At 40.5% G+C, this 17,286-nt stretch overlaps 1 protein-coding gene across 5 annotated transcripts in view; it reads left to right on the forward strand.

Moving 5' to 3' along the window:
• Nucleotides 1-13,984, forward strand: part of LOC115155962 (rho GTPase-activating protein 6) — a 74,871-nt gene extending 60,887 nt beyond the window's left edge. For 3 of the 5 annotated variants that reach the window (XM_029703095.1, XM_029703098.1, XM_029703099.1), the window contains exons 8-12: nucleotides 265-413; nucleotides 1,660-1,839; nucleotides 5,026-5,123; nucleotides 10,797-11,361; nucleotides 11,487-13,984. In XM_029703095.1, coding sequence (XP_029558955.1) covers nucleotides 265-413; nucleotides 1,660-1,839; nucleotides 5,026-5,123; nucleotides 10,797-11,097 — 728 coding nt within the window. In that variant the 3' untranslated portion in view covers nucleotides 11,098-11,361; nucleotides 11,487-13,984. The remainder of the gene's footprint in view (nucleotides 1-264; nucleotides 414-1,659; nucleotides 1,840-5,025; nucleotides 5,124-10,796; nucleotides 11,362-11,486) is intronic. The other 2 variants (XM_029703097.1, XM_029703096.1) reach the window with 2 other exon arrangements.
• The last annotated feature ends 3,302 nt before the right edge of the window (nucleotides 13,985-17,286 follow it).

The raw sequence follows: 17,286 nt of genomic DNA on the forward strand, positions 1-17,286 counted from the left end.
CACTACATCCGCTACAGTGTATAACTCAAATGCTTTGCCACACTCTCAGCACAACACTTCACATAGCATTCATCAACTCCATGTGTAAAGGATGTTGAGTAACTCCTACACTACTTAAGTCTGTTAATAAGAAAGCTCACAATTCGCTCATAATTCATACAGCTAATTCCTACACAATCTCCATCGTTAAGCGAGTTCAAATTGTTCTGTAGCTGTAAGAATGAGAGTGAGTTGTGATGAGGTTTATCGTGTCCTCCTCTGCAGTACTGGACCATTCAGACCAGGAGATCACCATGCAGCTGCTGATGTACCTGCTCCCACCCTGCAACAGTGACACCCTGCAACGCCTCCTGGAGTTCCTGGCCACGGTGGCCGCCCATGCCGAGGACAGCCAGGACAGAGACGGACTGGAGGTAAGGGCAGGTACGAGCAGGATATGACAGAGCAGGACAGGACAGGAGGGACAAAACAGGGCAAGACAGGGCAGACAAAACAAGACAAAACAGGACAAAACAGGGCAAGACAGGGCAGGACAGGAGGGCAGGACAGGGCAAGACAGGGCAGGACAGGAGGACAGAACAGGGCAAGACAGGGCAGGACAGGACAGGAACGCTGGATGGGATATCAGTAGTCTAATAAAATGGCTCAAGTTTACTGTCCTTTTCTCCCTTCGTCTGGAATCAACTTTCATGGATGAATGTTGTAGTAGTACATCCAATGTTGGGTATTTGATATCCATGACAAGGTCCTAGTCATCTTTTGAAATACTGGCGGCATTTTACATTACAGCACGGAATACATGGTAAGTAACATGCAGAAGTAGTACTTCTGCCATCCGAAACTAGAGCAGAGTGGAGTACATGTTGAGGATCCATTGACATTCTGATTCTGATTGACAGACATGACCTTATTCATCTTGACAGGGCAGGTTAAGTGCAAATTCATTCCCACACTCCTCTCGGTTTGTGAATATGTCTACACATTTGGGTGAGACAGGAGAAGCCTTCATGTCAGCCATGTGCATGAATTGTGTTCCTTTGCTACCATCATCACTTATAAGACTGTGGTTATTCTTCATTCAACTTAAAGAAAGACTTAAAAGTCATGAGGTTTTTATTCATCGTCACCTTGAATAATCTTTCAAATTTACGTCCATCAATGTAACTTTCAGTATAATCCTAAAATGTTTCCTGTAATCGCAAAAGGTCAGAGGAAAATTCCTTGCAATCACGCACCAAGGCCTATGAGTTTTGAGGCTGAGGGGCTGCTGGTCAGACCGCCAAAATGAAATAAATTCATACTTCTTCATCCTGTTATCACTGGGTATTTCGTGACGATGCATAACAGCTTTAATCCTGCCGAGCAGAAGGAGCTCAGGTTTGCCAGCACAGTTAGGAGAGCTTTCCAGAAAGGTGTGTGTGTGTGTGTGTGTGTGTGTGTGTGTGTGTGTGTGTGTGTGTGTGTGTGTGTGTGTGTGTGTGTGTGTGTGTGTGTGTGTGTGTGTGTGTGTGTGTGTGTGTGTGTGTGTGTGTGTGTGTGTGTGTGCGTGCGTGTTTGTGTGCGCGTGTGCGTGCGTGCGTGTGTGTGTGCATGCGTTCGTGCGTGTCCATGCTCATCTTTTTAGTGTTTTAGTTTCAAATCCAGCATTGTCCACTTTAGATCACAGGGAACAAGATGACATCGCTCAACCTGGCCACCGTCTTTGGGCCGAACCTTCTACACAAGCAAAAGAGCTTGGACAAGGAGTTTGCTGTGCAGAGTTTTGCCCGTGCCGAGGAGAGTACAGCCATCATAGGCGTGGTACAGAGGATGATCAACACATACGAGACCCTCTTCATGGTAAGCTATCACTTATGGAAAACACTAGAACATGGCACCAATGGACGGATATATAAGCTTTTATCACAGTAGATAGAGGACAGAGTAAAAAATTGGCACAGCTGACAAACAATTTAACTCTCTTAGTCACTGCTCCCCATTCCAGGAAGAATTGTGTTTAGGGGAATTCTCAAGCTTAATAGAGTGGCTCCATCTAATGAAATGTAAACATGACATTTATACATTTTCGAGAAGGCTTAAGCCTCGTTAAACCAAGCCCCAGTACAGAGAGGCTAATGAACTCGTGCCATTGTTTTTCACTCCTGTACGTGTCCTTGCAATGTCTAAGAAAAGGATAACCAAACACTTTTTGGAACATGGATTATTTTTTAAATTAAAACATTATTTGATCAAATATTGAATTTAGCCTTTCCTACTCATAGAAACGCATTGAATAACACATACGTAAATGGCAAAAAAAGACAGTCAAAAAAGAAATCTTAAAGTTTTGACGTGTTTGTCCTATCTAGAAGATATAAGAAAGCTCAGGAAATGTTTTTATTTGTTTCTCAAAACTACCTCCATACATCCATTCATTTGTATAGGTTACCTTCAGACGGGTCCCATGACACTTGTGGGGGTCATAGAGCAATCACCATCATGTTCGTGAGAGTCTCATCATTCCATAGAGTGGTCATATTAGTTTGTAGGCCAAACCGTTCGGACGCTATAGACATTTTCGTGAGAAAACCAATTTCAGGGATGTCTCATGGTCTGACAAACACCGTTGTAGCCCAGCCAGCGTCCACCGCAGATGCAGAAGGCCAACATAGGTGGATGTGGTGGATTGAGACGCAGCCCATGCAAAAAACTGATATCTCTAGTTAAAACTGACAGATTTTGATGGGGATTTTTTTATTATGTTACTTAGATAGATGCACAGGTAGACTCTTAAAGAATATTATTACAGTCTCTTTTCGGACCAAGCTCTATTTTTCTTAAAGAGGCAATCCGCAAAAATCTGAGGGATGGGCCTGGAGAAATGTAAACACTCTTAAATTCATAAACAGAGCAAGGATTGACCATCCAAGATATAGAAATTATAGTTGTTGTATATTTTGAGGCAATAAATAGTATTTGTTTACATTTAAAATGTTTTAAAACATTGGAGTAAAATATGTTTATATTTTAGTTTCTGATAGGGTGCAACAGTTGAATTTAGCTCGTGATGCATTTATAAGTTATATTGACCTGTTTAACCTAGCTCTATTTTTCTTAACCTTAGTCTGTAGGACCTTCCAACACAAAACCATGTTAGCCTTTATACAACATTCCCTTGGCCATTGTTTAATCTAAGCTATAATATAATATGAGCATGCGTTAACATATTGTACAGTAGCTTTAAACTGTACATGAACCGCTGTAAATCTTGAGCGATATTATCAATCTCTTGACACATCGTCCGTAGGAGACATTCTTGCGTCAGTTCTTGTAATTTAGTGTTTTAGAGTACATATTTACAGTGCATTCAGAAAGATTTCAGACCCCTTGACTTATCCACATTTTGTTACGTTACAGCCTTATTCTAAAATGGATTTTAAAAACAAATTCCCTCGTCAATCTACACACAATACCCCATAATGACAAAGCAAAAACAGGTTTTTAGAAATGTTTGCTAATTAATACGAAATACAAAACTGAAATGTCACATTTACTTAAGTATTCAGACCCTTTACTTTGTTGAAGCAGTACTTTGTTGAAGCACCTTTGAACAGCGATTACAGCCTCGAGTCTTCTTGGGTATGATGCTACAAGCTTGGCACACCTGTATTTGGGGAGTTTCTCCCATTCATCTCTGCAGATCCTCTCAAGGTCTGTCACGTTGGATGGGGAGCATCGCTGCGTAGCCATTTTCAAGTCTCTCCAGATATATTTGATCGGGTTCAAGTCCGGGCACTGATTGGGCCACTCAAAGACATTCAGAGACTTGTCCCGAAGCCATTCCTGCATTGTCTTGCCTGTATGCTTAAAGACGTTGTCCTGTTGGAAGGTGCACCTTCACCCCAATCTGAGGTCCTGAGTGCCCTGGAGCAGATTTTCATCAAGGATGCTGCCACCACCATGCTTCACCGTAGGGATGGTGCCAGGTTTCCTCTAGACGTGACGCTTGGCATTCAGGCCAAAGTGTTCAATCTTGGTTTCATCAGACCAGAGAATCTTGTTTCTCATGGTCTGAGAGTCTTTAGATGCCTTTTGGCAAACTCAAAGTGGGATTTCATGTGTCTTTTGCTGAGGAGTGGCTTCTACCATAACGGCCTAATTGGTGGAGTGCTGCAGAGATGGTTGTCCTTCTGGAAGTTTCTCCCATCTCCACAGAGGAACTCTAGAGCTCTGTCAGAGTGACCATTGGGTTCTTGGTCACCTCCATGACCAAGGCATTTCTCCCCCGATTGCTCAGTTTGGCCGGGTGGCCAGCTCTAGGAAGAGTCTTGGTGCTTCCAAACTTCTTCCATTTAAGAATGATGGAGGCCACTGTGTTTTTGGGGACCTTCAATGATGCAGAAATGTTTTGGTATCTTTCCCTAGATCTGTGTCTCGACACAATCCTGTCTCTGAGCTCTATCGACAATTCCTTCAAAGTGATGACTTGGTTTTGCTCTGACATGCACTGTCAACTGTGGGACCTTATATAGACAGGTGTGTGCCTTTCCAAATCATGTCCAATCAATTGAAATTTTCTACAATCAAGTTGTAGAAACATCTCAAGGATGATCAATGGAAACATGATGCATCTGAGCTCAGTTTCGAGTCTCATAGCAAAGGGTCTGAATACTTATGTAAATGAGGTATTTCTGTTTTTTTATTCTTTATACATTTGCAAATATTTCTACAGACCTGTTTTCACTTTGTCATTATAGGATATTGTGTGTAGACTGATGAGGATTATTTAAAAAAAAATCTATTTTAGAATAAGGCTGTAACGTAACAATTGTGGAAAAAGTCAAGGGGTCTGAGTACTTTTCGAATGCACTGTACATTATTGTGTCAATATCTGGCTCAAAAGTTGGCCTACATCTGAGCAGCTGATTAGTTCTTGAGGGAGTTACTGTACATATCCAGTTTAAGCTAACACAGAATGAGATAGATGTACCAACTCAGTTAATTTCAGACGTCCAGTTAAAGATGTTGTATTTCTGGCCCTCCCAGGTGCCCCCTGACCTGCAGAATGAGGTTCTAATGAGTCTGCTGGAGACGGATCCTGATGTGGTGGATTACCTACTGCGGAGGAAGGCTTCTCAGTACTCGTGAGTGTGTGGCCTTCTGTGTGCTTAGATATGGACTTGCTGCTGCAGGGCCACCGGCAAACGTGTGGCGAGCAGGCATTTGCCCCTGCACATTTCAATTTTGGGGGGTGGGGAGGCAGTGCCCTACCACTTTTGATTTGGTTTAATATTTTTGGGGGACTGTGTGTGTGTGTGTGTGTGTGTGTGTGTGTGTGTGTGTGTGTGTGTGTGTGTGTGTGTGTGTGTGTGTGTGTGTGTGTGTGTGTGTGTGTGTGTGTGTGTGTGTGTGTGTCTTGACCAATCAGATTCAGGGAAATCGCAGGTAGGGCACGGCACATGTCTATAGAAACCAGCGCGCGAAGTCATGAGCTCGGCTGGTCAGCTATTGTGTAATAACCTAGCGGTGCCAAAAGCCCCGGTCTGCCCTAGAAAGCCAATGTAAATTGCAATCGGCAGAAAAACATTTCGACAGCCGTTTTGGCTCTAAAATTGGTTTATTATGATGAAGTTCGATCCCCACTATGAATTATTTTGAATTTCACTATACAAATTGAGATATTTAATGAAATAGTGATCCATTCTGACAGTTGTCGTCACACAGGACCACGTGCTGACACACACCAATCACGGGCCAGCAGGCTGCGAGGACGCTCCCAGTTGACTCTCTCAGGCAGCATAAAAACGACTACATCGACCATGATCTATTGCTAGCTACGGCGACTTTCCCCATGATTCTTGGTGCCATTCAGCCCCATTCAGCAATATGGCGAGCTTCAAATTCTTCCAGCTTCATGCGCCATCGGGAGTTTTCCATAGGAATACGTGAATGATGTCAGCACTATCACTATCTACTTATTTTAATGTCTATGGCCCTGTCCCATCTGGCCAGTGAAAACAAAGTGGTAACACTATGTATTTATAGCCTAACTGATTTTTGTTGTTTAATTAAGAGACCGACCATTTACGACCTTCTGCGTGTAAACAGCTATTGTCCCACCTTATGTTGCATCCCTGTGCAGGCACATACATCTGTAATTAAAAAGCTACAGGTGTATTAACACAGTCTAGCCTACAGTATGCCATCACTATTTGCTGATTTGAATAATTCCAGTCAATAATTTTGGATTAAAAAAAGGCCTCGGTAGCCAAGCCAACCGGAGTTTGAATATAAACCAAATTTCACCTTCACATTTTCTCTTATCAGAAATAAATGGTCTGCTACATCGGACACGTTACTTTTGCCAAGCGTGAGACACTCCTATTCATTTCCACGAAACCTGGGCTTCTGCTGCTCGAGTGTGAAATTACGCTCTGGTTCTATTTTCAAGATTTCGACACGCAGCTCACGCGTATACACCAGAGAAGGCTGTGCGTGGTGAAATAATGGCTTCCTATTCATTTTCAATGGAAGGAAAGCAGGGGAGAGCAGAGTGGGTGGGACCGTTGGGCGATGCGAGCATGGGCGAGGGAGCTGAACAGGGTGGCACTAAAGTTGGGCAAAGCTTAACTTAAGCAAATCTTTTGTGATATCGTGGTGCGAGGAACCAATCGAAGCTCAACATACTGTAGCATCCAACCACTACTGGATTGGTTTACAATGGCTGTTGATACATAGCACTACCTAGCATGCCTGCTAGCTTGTTAGCACCCACATGAGGGTGAAGCTAGCGTGGCCAGTCAAGTTACCGCTATATAGAGTATCTCAGTCCGGAGTAAAATGATAAAGTGGCCTGTGCTCAGCTCGCCCATACCAAAAGTTACACTTCCAGTGTAGCAGGTAAAAAATATGAACTTATTTTGAGACACCCCATCTCAAATTATTTTCAGTTTGGTTGTTTTCAGTTTAAAAATACCCTGCCTAATGGGACAGCCACAGAGCATGCTCAACTTGCCCAACTCCATAACTGACATAAATTATCCGTATTTCACTTGAACAATGGGAATGAACCAGAAAGATCCGTTTTAGGCTACACCTATTGGAATTCCTTACAGCTTTGTTGTTTTCAGTTAAAAAAAAAACACTTGGAACAACTTTAGAGCAGGCTCAACTTGGCCGACTGCTCAGTTCACTTGCCCTGGGCAAAAGGGCAACCCTTAAAGGGGAATGGAAACACTTCAGCAAGTAAAGCTAAGCAAAGAAATGTATTTCATCCACTAATACCAAACATGTGCATTTAACATAGAAACAACTCTACTTTGGGGATTTATATATATAAAAAGTTTATTAGAGGTATGTGTAGAGCTCTTGAATTGCCCCTATTAATGACTGATGCCAGTGTGTCATTGGCAGGATTAAGCAAATTGTGAGTTTTAGTGCGGGACTGAAAGTGAATGAATGCTGCCACCGGGAGGCGCTTCGCCTCTACTGGACCTAAAAGGTTTCTCACAACTTTGTCATTGAGATCAGGATAACAATAGTAAGGTAAACTGTTTTCAATTCGTTTTTATGTGGGTAATTATAATCTGTCAATTTTCAAGTATGTTTTCCGATTGATGAAATTAGTCTGTGAAATGATCTTCTGATACAAGCCGAGTAGTCAGTCAGCCCAAAACGAGAAGACGTAGCTAGCTAGCTAGCCTACATGATTTAGCTCATCTCTTGTCTTTTTGATTAAAATTTTCTTTGATACAGTAACTGTACAAAATAAAATGCTTAAAGAGCATTTGTCATTGGTATTAGCTAAGAGCTCAAATGAACTGGCTAGTGTCTGAATCAATTTGTGTCTACCACAACTAAGAGAGGGCTGCTGCAGGATTGTTATTTTACTAGTAAAATGTATGATACCCACATAATTATTAGCTAGCTATCTAGATAACTGGCTACACAGCTAGATATCTCATTAGGTGTCTGTTTATATGTGATATGATTCCTAAAAATAGTAAGCAAGAATGAATGTAACCTAAGCCTGAAGCCTAACCCTTATGATGCTAGTTAGCTAATATCTATGACTGGTATTCATCTTGGTCTAGCTGGTAACTTTTAATGATTGTACGTAGTGCCATAATTTCCTATGACCGAAAACATCTTCAGGACATCAGAACTGCGATCACTAACCTTGATTTGGATGAAAATGTCTACTTTAACAAGTTGGCAGCTCCGGACATTCTGCTTACTCCGGACCAGGCCCTAATCCCCTGGACGCGAAAGAAGAATTAACGGTTCCTAAAAAACATTAATTGTTTCTCAGTCGTGATTGAATGCGGACATAAAGTTTAAGTCGGAAGTTTACATACACTTAGGTTGGAGTCATTAAAACTCCACCACTCCACAAATTTTTTGTTAACAAACTATAGTTTTGGCAAGACGGTTAGGACATCTACTTTGTGCATGACACAAGTAATTTTTCCAACAATTGTTTACAGACAGATTATTTAACTTATAATTCACTGTATCACAATTCCATTGGGTCAGAAGTTTACATTCACTAAGTTGACTGTTCCTTTAAACAGCTTGGAAAATTCACAAAAATGATGTCATGGCTTTAGAAGCTTCTGATAGGCTAATTGACATCATTTGAGTCTGTGTATGTGTTTCAAGGCCTACCTTCAATCTCAGTGCCTCTTTGTTTGACATCATGGGAAAATCCAAAGAAATCAGCCAAGACCTCAGAAAAAAATTGTAGACCTTCAAAAGTCTGGTTCATCCTTGGGAGCAATTTCCAAATGCCCGAAGGTACCACGTTCATCTGTACAAACAATAGTACGCAAATATAAACACCATGGGACCACACAACCGTCATACCGCTCAGGAAGGAGACGCGTTCTGTCTCCTAGAGATGAACGTACTTTGGTGTGAAAAGTGCAAATCAATCCCAGAACAACAGCAAAGGACCTTGTGAAGATCCTGGAGGAAACGGGTACAAAAGTATCTATATCCACAGTAAAATGAGTTCTATATTGACATAACCTGAAAGGCCGCTCAGCAAGGAAGAAGCCACTGCTCCAAAACCGCCATAAAAAAGCCAGACTATGGTTTGCAACTGCACATGGTGACAAAGATCGTACTTTTTGGATAAATGTCCTCTGGTCTGATGACCCCAAGCACACTTCCAAAGTTGTGGCAAAATGGTTTAAGGACAACAAAGTCAAGGTATTGGAGTGGCCATCACAAAGCCTTGACCTTAATCCTATAGAAAATTTGTGGGCAGAACTGAAAAAACGTGTGCGAACAAGGAGGCCTACAAACCTGACTCAGTTACACCAGCTCTGTCAGGAGGAATGGGCCAAAATTCACCCAACTTATTGTGGGAAAACGTTTGACCCAAGTTAAACAATTTTAAAGGCAATGCTACCAAATACTAATTGAGTGTATGTAAACTTCTGACCCACTGGGAATGTAATGAAAAAAATTTAAGCTGAAATAAATAATTCTTTCTACTATTATTCTGACATTTTACATTCTGAAAATAAAGTGGTGATCCTAACTGACCTAAGATAGGGAATTTTTACTAGGATTAAATGTCAGGAATTGTGAAAAACTGAGCTTAAATGTATTTAGCTAAGGTGTATGTAAACGTCCGACTTCAACTGTAGATATAAATCTTGCTGGTGCTTAGCCTTTCAAAATGCTAAACTTGGATTAGCTAACACAATGTGCCATTGGAACACATGAGTGATGGTTGCTGATAATGGGCCTCTGTACGCCTATGTAGATATTCCTTTTTAAAAATCTGCCGTTTCCAGCTACAATAGTCATTTACAACATTAACAATGTCTACACTGTATTTCTGATCAATTTGATGTTATTTTAAAGTACAATTTTTTTTGTTTTTCTTTCAAAAACAAGGACATTTCTAAGTGACCCCAAACTTTTGAACGGTAGTGTATATTTATATTCCAGATTCTGACATTGCTTGTTCTGATATTTCTTAATTTCTTAATTTTTATTTTTGGGATTTGCAAGGCTGGATACTTTGCAATTTGGAACTCCCAATTTCTAACATGTATGGACCCAGAACCTAATCATGCAGCTGACCAAATGATGCCAAATTAAGATTTCAGTTTTGGGTTAACTGAGATTACACTGCTCTAAGGAGTGAATGGAATCCACACTTTGATTTTGGTAGAAAAGCCACTGCCGAGAAAGCTTATATTAGCATTTCAGACAAAAAAAGTTTTTTTTTCTGCATAGAGTGTGTCTGAAGTTATACATCAAACTATTACAACAGTGTAACTGTTTTGGAATAAAATGTTCTTAAACATCCTCTGTATTGTGTGCTTATTGTTTAACCATTGATAAACACACGTTCTAGGTGCCATTTTGAGAGACCTTAAGGAGCATCAGGTACTGCTGGAATGTCTACCAATGGCATGTGCTTCTTTTTGTGAGAAATTACACTGGTCACTCCAAACATTTATAAAGTATTTTTAAAGTATAAATAGCCCACACTTTAGATGAGACTGTGCAAAAATATTTGGTTTATAAAGGCCTATATTAAACATCGTATGAATGATCGTCTAAATCATTATTACATACTTTGAAAGTTGTTTATAAATGTCTGACTAAGTAGGTTAATGACATGTACAAATGTGTGAGTAATGATTAATACATTATGAATACATTATTTACTAATCAATTCTAATTCCTTTATTATGTGGTACTACACATTTCCCCCCCTTATCTGTACATTATGGCATACTTTGTAACTAGGGCGCAGGTTCTTCTTCATAATGTCTCTCTCCTCTTCCCAATAGTGGTCCAGGCATGCTGATGATTGAGGATCCCTTCTCTCTGACTGAGAGGCGCTGCTCCAGTGACTCCAACAAGGCCTCCAGTGCGGATGTGTCTCCCTATGAAATCAACTCTCCAGTGCTGTCGGAGTGCCTGCTCTCCCAGGACCAGGGGGACAGCAGCCCCCTCTCTGACAGGCTCTTCAAGGTCCCCGAGCAGTACACACTGGTGGGCCACGTCAAAGGTTGTACCAGCGACAGCCACAGTACCACTCACCATCCACAGGCAAAGGGGAAAAGGGAAGGGAAAGGGGGATATACCTAGTCAGTTGTACAACTGAATGCATTCAGCTGAAATGTATCTTCCGACATTTAACCCAACCCCTCTGAATCAGAGCGGTGCAGAGCTGCCCAATGATCAAGTTGTTGGCCATTTCATCTCTGAAAATAGCACTAATACACTGTATTGTATATTGCTGCTTAATATGAAGAATATTTCTGATTTTTCCATTAGACTCACCTGATTAACATTTCTGGGGTGCCTGGCATTCCTCTCTAAGGAAAGGGTTTATGGATCATCATATCACTGGTACGTTCATTGTCTTTGAATAGCATGTCTCGTTCTTTGTTCTTTGAAACCCTGCAACCTAGAATAAATTACATGTACACTAGGTGGAGATAAGACTTTGATTATGTGTACATGGTTTCTCCCAGTTTCCCATGGCGACGTTTCAGAATGCAGCTCTTGTGGCTCATTGGAGGGACTCGACAGTCACCAAGGTAACAACAGCAAACAGCATGTCAGATGAACTTACACCTCAATTGGTATGCCTGAGTGCAGGCCACACTCCCCAGGGACTTGCTGCAGCAGTAGCCCTCTGACGAAGAGAGGGCAGAGATTGGAGGGTACAAACATGTTATTACTTCACTGACCACTGGGCCAACCAGGGGGCTGCAGCCCAGAGGCCGTTACGCTAAGGGGCGGAATGGGACAGCCTGCCAGTCCCTCCCTCAGAGGCAGGCCTGACGGTAGGGTGGATGGAAGGCCTCCCCCTTCCTACTCTGGACCGCTCAGAGGAACTTCTCCACACCTTCTCTCTGCCTTTCCACGCACCAGCCTGGGTGTGTGACCCACCCAGAATCTACAACTGCCCCCCAGGGCAGCAGCAGCCCTGGGTCCCAGACTGTGGCCCCTACGACCCCCTCCTCTGGTCCTCTGGAAGGGAAGGTGTCAGGCAGCCCAGAGTTGCAGAAGGAGAGGTGGCAGATAGGGCAGCTCCTATCAGCAGACAATACACTCTACCAGAGACACTGGTGTGATGTTTATACGCACTCGCTCTAACTACTTCATCCTTCTCTAAATTGTAGGTTAAACTTACTGAGATGTGCCAATTGTCTGTGAGTAAATGTTGTTATTTCACTCTTGATGTGTGTCTTACAGTTTTCATATTTCAGAAGTCTGACTCCAACGTTTTGCCGCTAAGACATACAGTACCTCAACAGAGACACAAATTAGCATCACTGACATGTGCCTATCTGAATATTGTTTACCCATAGTAACCAAATACTTAATTTTCTTTCCTTTACGTTTTTTTTATTTCAACTCAGAACAATGGTGTGAGAATTAATCTGAATGTATCCTAAACGTATTGGTACTAATAGCCTACATGTAATGTTTATTTTTATATTATGAAATCACCCTGTGAGATATAATGCAGATATGTTATAACCAAAATCAAATACAACTTTCTTAATGGAACATGACATCAAATTATGTTTGATGCTGCAAGTGTCTTTGTGTTATTTGTATCTTGGTGGAGCTATTGCCAAACAAATGAAAATTTATTTTTTGTGTTTTTTGATAGTGATTTTGAACTTAACTGTTTTGGTCACTTGCTTTTTATAACTCATTTTAATGTTTGTGGCCTTCTGCAACTGATTGTAATAGTCATTCATTAATTGATTCGTTCACGCGTCCAAATAAAACAGTAACTGTCATCTACCTGTTTAGATTATTTGAAGGAAAAACGAAACTGGAAGATATAGAACATTATGAATGTAATTCCACAATACGGAGTACAGAAAAAGGTAAAAGCATCACTCAGTTTGTGCTTGAATGCCACTGTCATGAAATGTACCAGGTTAGTTTGTTTTATTCTTCTCCCCTATAAATGTTTTATAGCTTTTGAGGGGAAATTAAGGTACTAAGATATAAATATGGTCATGACTTTCACTGAGTTTTTTTCATTGTTGTTTGAATATTTTCTGGGAAATATTGTTTGTTTGTCCTGACCAAACATTATGCCTTAGTAACAACTACAGTATTGTCTCTGAGATGGCTAGCCATGCTAGTAAGACTTGTTCATGTTCACCTTGACTTAACATTACGTTGCTAATGCTAATAGTCATGCTTTTGTACCTTGTGCAACATCAGTATTGACATGTTTTTAATCTAATCAAGCTGCTTTAAAACTGTATTATTGTCAACTCGAACCCTTCTTCAGCCTGATTGTTTTACTGTATGTGCATTTTCCTATGTCTTCCATGATGTGATATTAGTAATTTTATCATCTTGTCATCATCCTCTGTAAAACTATACATAGAAACTAAAAATGACGCAGAAGGTTATGTGGCAATAACCTCTTACTGTCTTTAAAATGCCTTTTAATTTCTACTTCATAGAGTTCTGTCAGTATGCTCCAACTACTACAACTACTACAATGATTTATTCTCGCTCTTACTTCTTATGTGCCCATTCTGTGTGAAGGGAAGTCAGGAACAATGTGAGTGGTTCACATTCTAATGAACTGGAGCGGAAGGTGTCTCTTTTTGCAGCTTCTCCGCAGACTCCATAAAGATTTATTTCTGGCACATTTCAACACTGTAATGAAGTGCCGGAGCTGTCTGGTCTCTGAGAGACCCCTCTCACCAACCAGGAAGTGGACCAGAGGGTCCCAGACATAACCATAGGGAGTTCACCTCTCCTCTCCCCAGACTGGAACACAGGCAAACTCGCTTCCTGATTACTGGCTTATCTTTTTATGGGTGGGGTGAGTTATCATGCCCAGTCCTATATGGTCCTTTCGCCACTATATGGTCCTTTCGCCACTTAACTCTGTTTGCTTAAGGGTGGAGTAAGATTTTTGTGAGATTATGCTAAATATTTGAGCACACAGATGTTGTAAATTAAAATACAGTGTTTGTTGATGTTATTGTGACCTAGATTCAAATCATTTCATTGAACAGCCACAAGAGGGAACCATGACCAAACAAAATGTCCTGTTCTCGATGATCGTGTTTTCCTGGATTGCATATCTTTTGAATTCGTTATTACAATAGGGAAATTTAGGAATATTTTCTGTATTTCAACTTTTTCTAAATTAGAACATTATTCTATCTTCACCATGGTTGCAATACCTATGTTATTTGCTGAATATCCATAAATGGTTGTGTATCTTCATTTTTGTAGGTTTTGGTTATTTACAGCGTGTGTCTCAGCTACTGTAGGATTGCAAAGGTATGTATAATTTACCAAAGCTACCAGTAATTTTGGTAATTAACAGCAAATATATGGCAATCTATTGTAACTTTGGTAATTTATACCGTAAAATTACTGTAAAAATGTACACGTTATATTAATATATAGGATTAATTTATTATATCTGTGTCCATAATGTCATTGACTTTCTAGTAGTTAAACCATATGGTTCAAGAGAAAATAGCCTAATTAATGAAAAAGCATCTATTTTCATTATTAAACATTATTTTCAATTAACGCTGCAAATATTCCAACTATTGACTTTTTTTCCACAACTGCCACCAGTCTGACACCAAAACATTGACAACAAGTATTGGCTTTAGTATTGGCTTCTTTGCAGCAATTCGACCATGATGGCTTGATTCATGCAGTCTCCTCTGAACAATTGATGTTGAGAAGTGTCTGTTACTTGAACTCTGTGAAGCATTTATTTGTGCTGCAAATTCTGAGGCTGGTAGCTCTAATGAACGTATCCTCTGCAGCAGAGGTAACTCTGGGTCTTCCTTTCCTGTGGCAGTCCTCATGAGAGACAGTTTCATCATAGCGCTTGATGGTTTCTGCGACTGCATTTGAAGAAACTTTAAAAGTTCTTGACATTTTCCGGATTGACTGAATTTCAAGTCTTAAAAGTAATAATGGACTGTCTTTTTGTTTGCTTATTTGAGCTGTTCTTGCCATAATATGGACTTGGTCTTTTACCAAATATGGATATCTTCTGTATACCACCCCTACCTTGTCCAAACACAACTGATTGGCACAAATGCATAAAGAAGAAAATAAATTCCAAATATTAACTTTGAACAAGGCACGCCTGTTAATTGAAATGCATTCCAGGTGACTACCTCACGAAGCTGGTTGAGAGAATGCCAAGAGAGTGCAAAGCTGTCATCAAGGCAAAGGATGGCTACTTTGAAGAATTGCCAAAATAAAATCTATTTTGATTTGGTTAGCACTTGTCACGTCCTGACCAGCAGAGGGCGTAATCGTGTTAGTTTTGGTCAGGATGTGGCAGGGGTTTTGTGTGTTAAGTGTTGTGTTGGTGATTGGACTCCCAATTGAAGGCAGGTGTGTTGAGTTGCCTTTGATTGGGAGTCCTATATAGGAATGTGTGTTTTTCTTTGGGGTTGTGGGTAGTTGTTTTTGCACTGCGTGTTGTGTGCCTGCAAAACTGTTCCTGTCATCGTGAGTAGAGTTTATTGTTTTTCCCTGTGGATGCTTTACTTGTGTTTATTAAAAAACTATGAGTATCCACATTCCCGCTGCGCCTTGGTCCATTTCTGAAGACAGTTGGTTACAGCACTTTTCTGGTTACTACATGATTCCATATGTGTTATTTCATAGTTTTGATGTCTTAACTATTATTCTACAATGTCGAAAATAGTAAAAATAAAGAAAAACCCTGGAATGAGTAGGTGTATCCAAACTTTTGACTGGTACTGTATATACAACAATTATTTGATCAAAAAAATGTTTTTGATCTTACTGCTATTAGCCCTTACGAATGCATTGAATACCATATTCCCTACATGGAACAACATATAGTCCCCAAAAAAATATCAAAAGTAAGTTTGTTCTGAAGTATCTCTCATATATCTGAGCAATATAAGAAAGATTAGGAAACATTTTATTTTTTCTTTTACATGTATTTATCCACTTATTTTTGGCACTGAACAGTCTAAGCCCTGTCTAAGCTGGGGAAGTGAGTGTTCTGCTGAGCTATTTGGAATTGTTTTAAGAAGGTCATACCAAGGATCATTTAGTTATTTGATTTTTAATTTTAAGACCCATTGAAGTATCCCCCAAAAAATCCTAAAAAATGATTTGATGTAAAAAAAAGTGATCTTACTGCTATTAGCCCATACAAACGCATAGAATAACAGATTCACTACATGGAACATAATAGTCTGTAAGCCGTTCTGAACGCTACAGACGATTTTGTGAGAAGTCCAATTTTCAGGGTTTGTCTCATTGTCTGACAAACACCGCTTTAGCTCTGTCACCTTTCACAGCAGATTCGTAAGTGCGACATAGGCGGATGCGGCATCCAATATAAAAAAATAACATATCTCTAGCTTTAACTGACAGATTTTTATGGGGAGTTTTTTATTATGCTAATTAGATTCCCACTGGGGCGCGGACATCGACCTTAGGTGGTTTAAACACCAATGGTATTCACTAAGTTGATGGTTTATATTTAGTTTACAGCTTTGTCATTCTTTTCTTTTTAAAAAGTCTTATAGGGCGTCACAGAGGTCCCGAAACTATTACAGACAACTGTGATAACCTAAAGTACCCAAAGGAGCCACTAGATGTCTTGTAATAACTTTCAAGGATTTTATGTAATCTAACAAAATTCTGGTAGTTTACCGGTAAACTTAGATAGTTTCCAGTAATATACCCTACCTTTGCAACCCTAGTCTCTGCTCAGTCTCTCAGTGCAGACAGTGTTGCGAGTAATACATGTTTTAAGCTTGGTATAAGTAAAAGATCACTAGGCCTTTGTTCATTATTCAACAAAATCTCCAAGTGGGTGTGTTAAAGATGTGCTGCTGAATACAATGTCCAGTCGTCACCCTGCTCTTCGTTGGAACAATTGCCAAAATAGGACATCTGGCTCCTGTTGTCATAATAAAGCAGTCTACTCCTTGTTAGGCAAAGCAAGGGGATTTACTCTGCACTGAGAAATGTGGTTAAACTACGTGGGCCGTATCTGCCTCCACAGCTGTGTAAAGGCTTTGCTATTCCACTCTGGCCACCAAAGAGCTCGTCACACTCTCTGACCAGGCCAGAGAGACAGAGCAGGATGTCTGGATGCATTTTATAGGGAATCCAACCAATCCAACCAACCACACTGCTGTTTACTTCCACTTCCACTTTCCATCTGCACTACAGAGTGAAACAGGCCTGCCTATACCACCACCACACATGCAAATCCATCCACTCTAAGAAGAAACAGACCAGGTCTGGGATAGAAAA

The sequence above is a fragment of the Salmo trutta genome, chromosome 20 (genome assembly GCF_901001165.1).
Source record: "Salmo trutta chromosome 20, fSalTru1.1, whole genome shotgun sequence".
In the NCBI taxonomy this organism is placed as follows: domain Eukaryota; kingdom Metazoa; phylum Chordata; class Actinopteri; order Salmoniformes; family Salmonidae; genus Salmo; species Salmo trutta.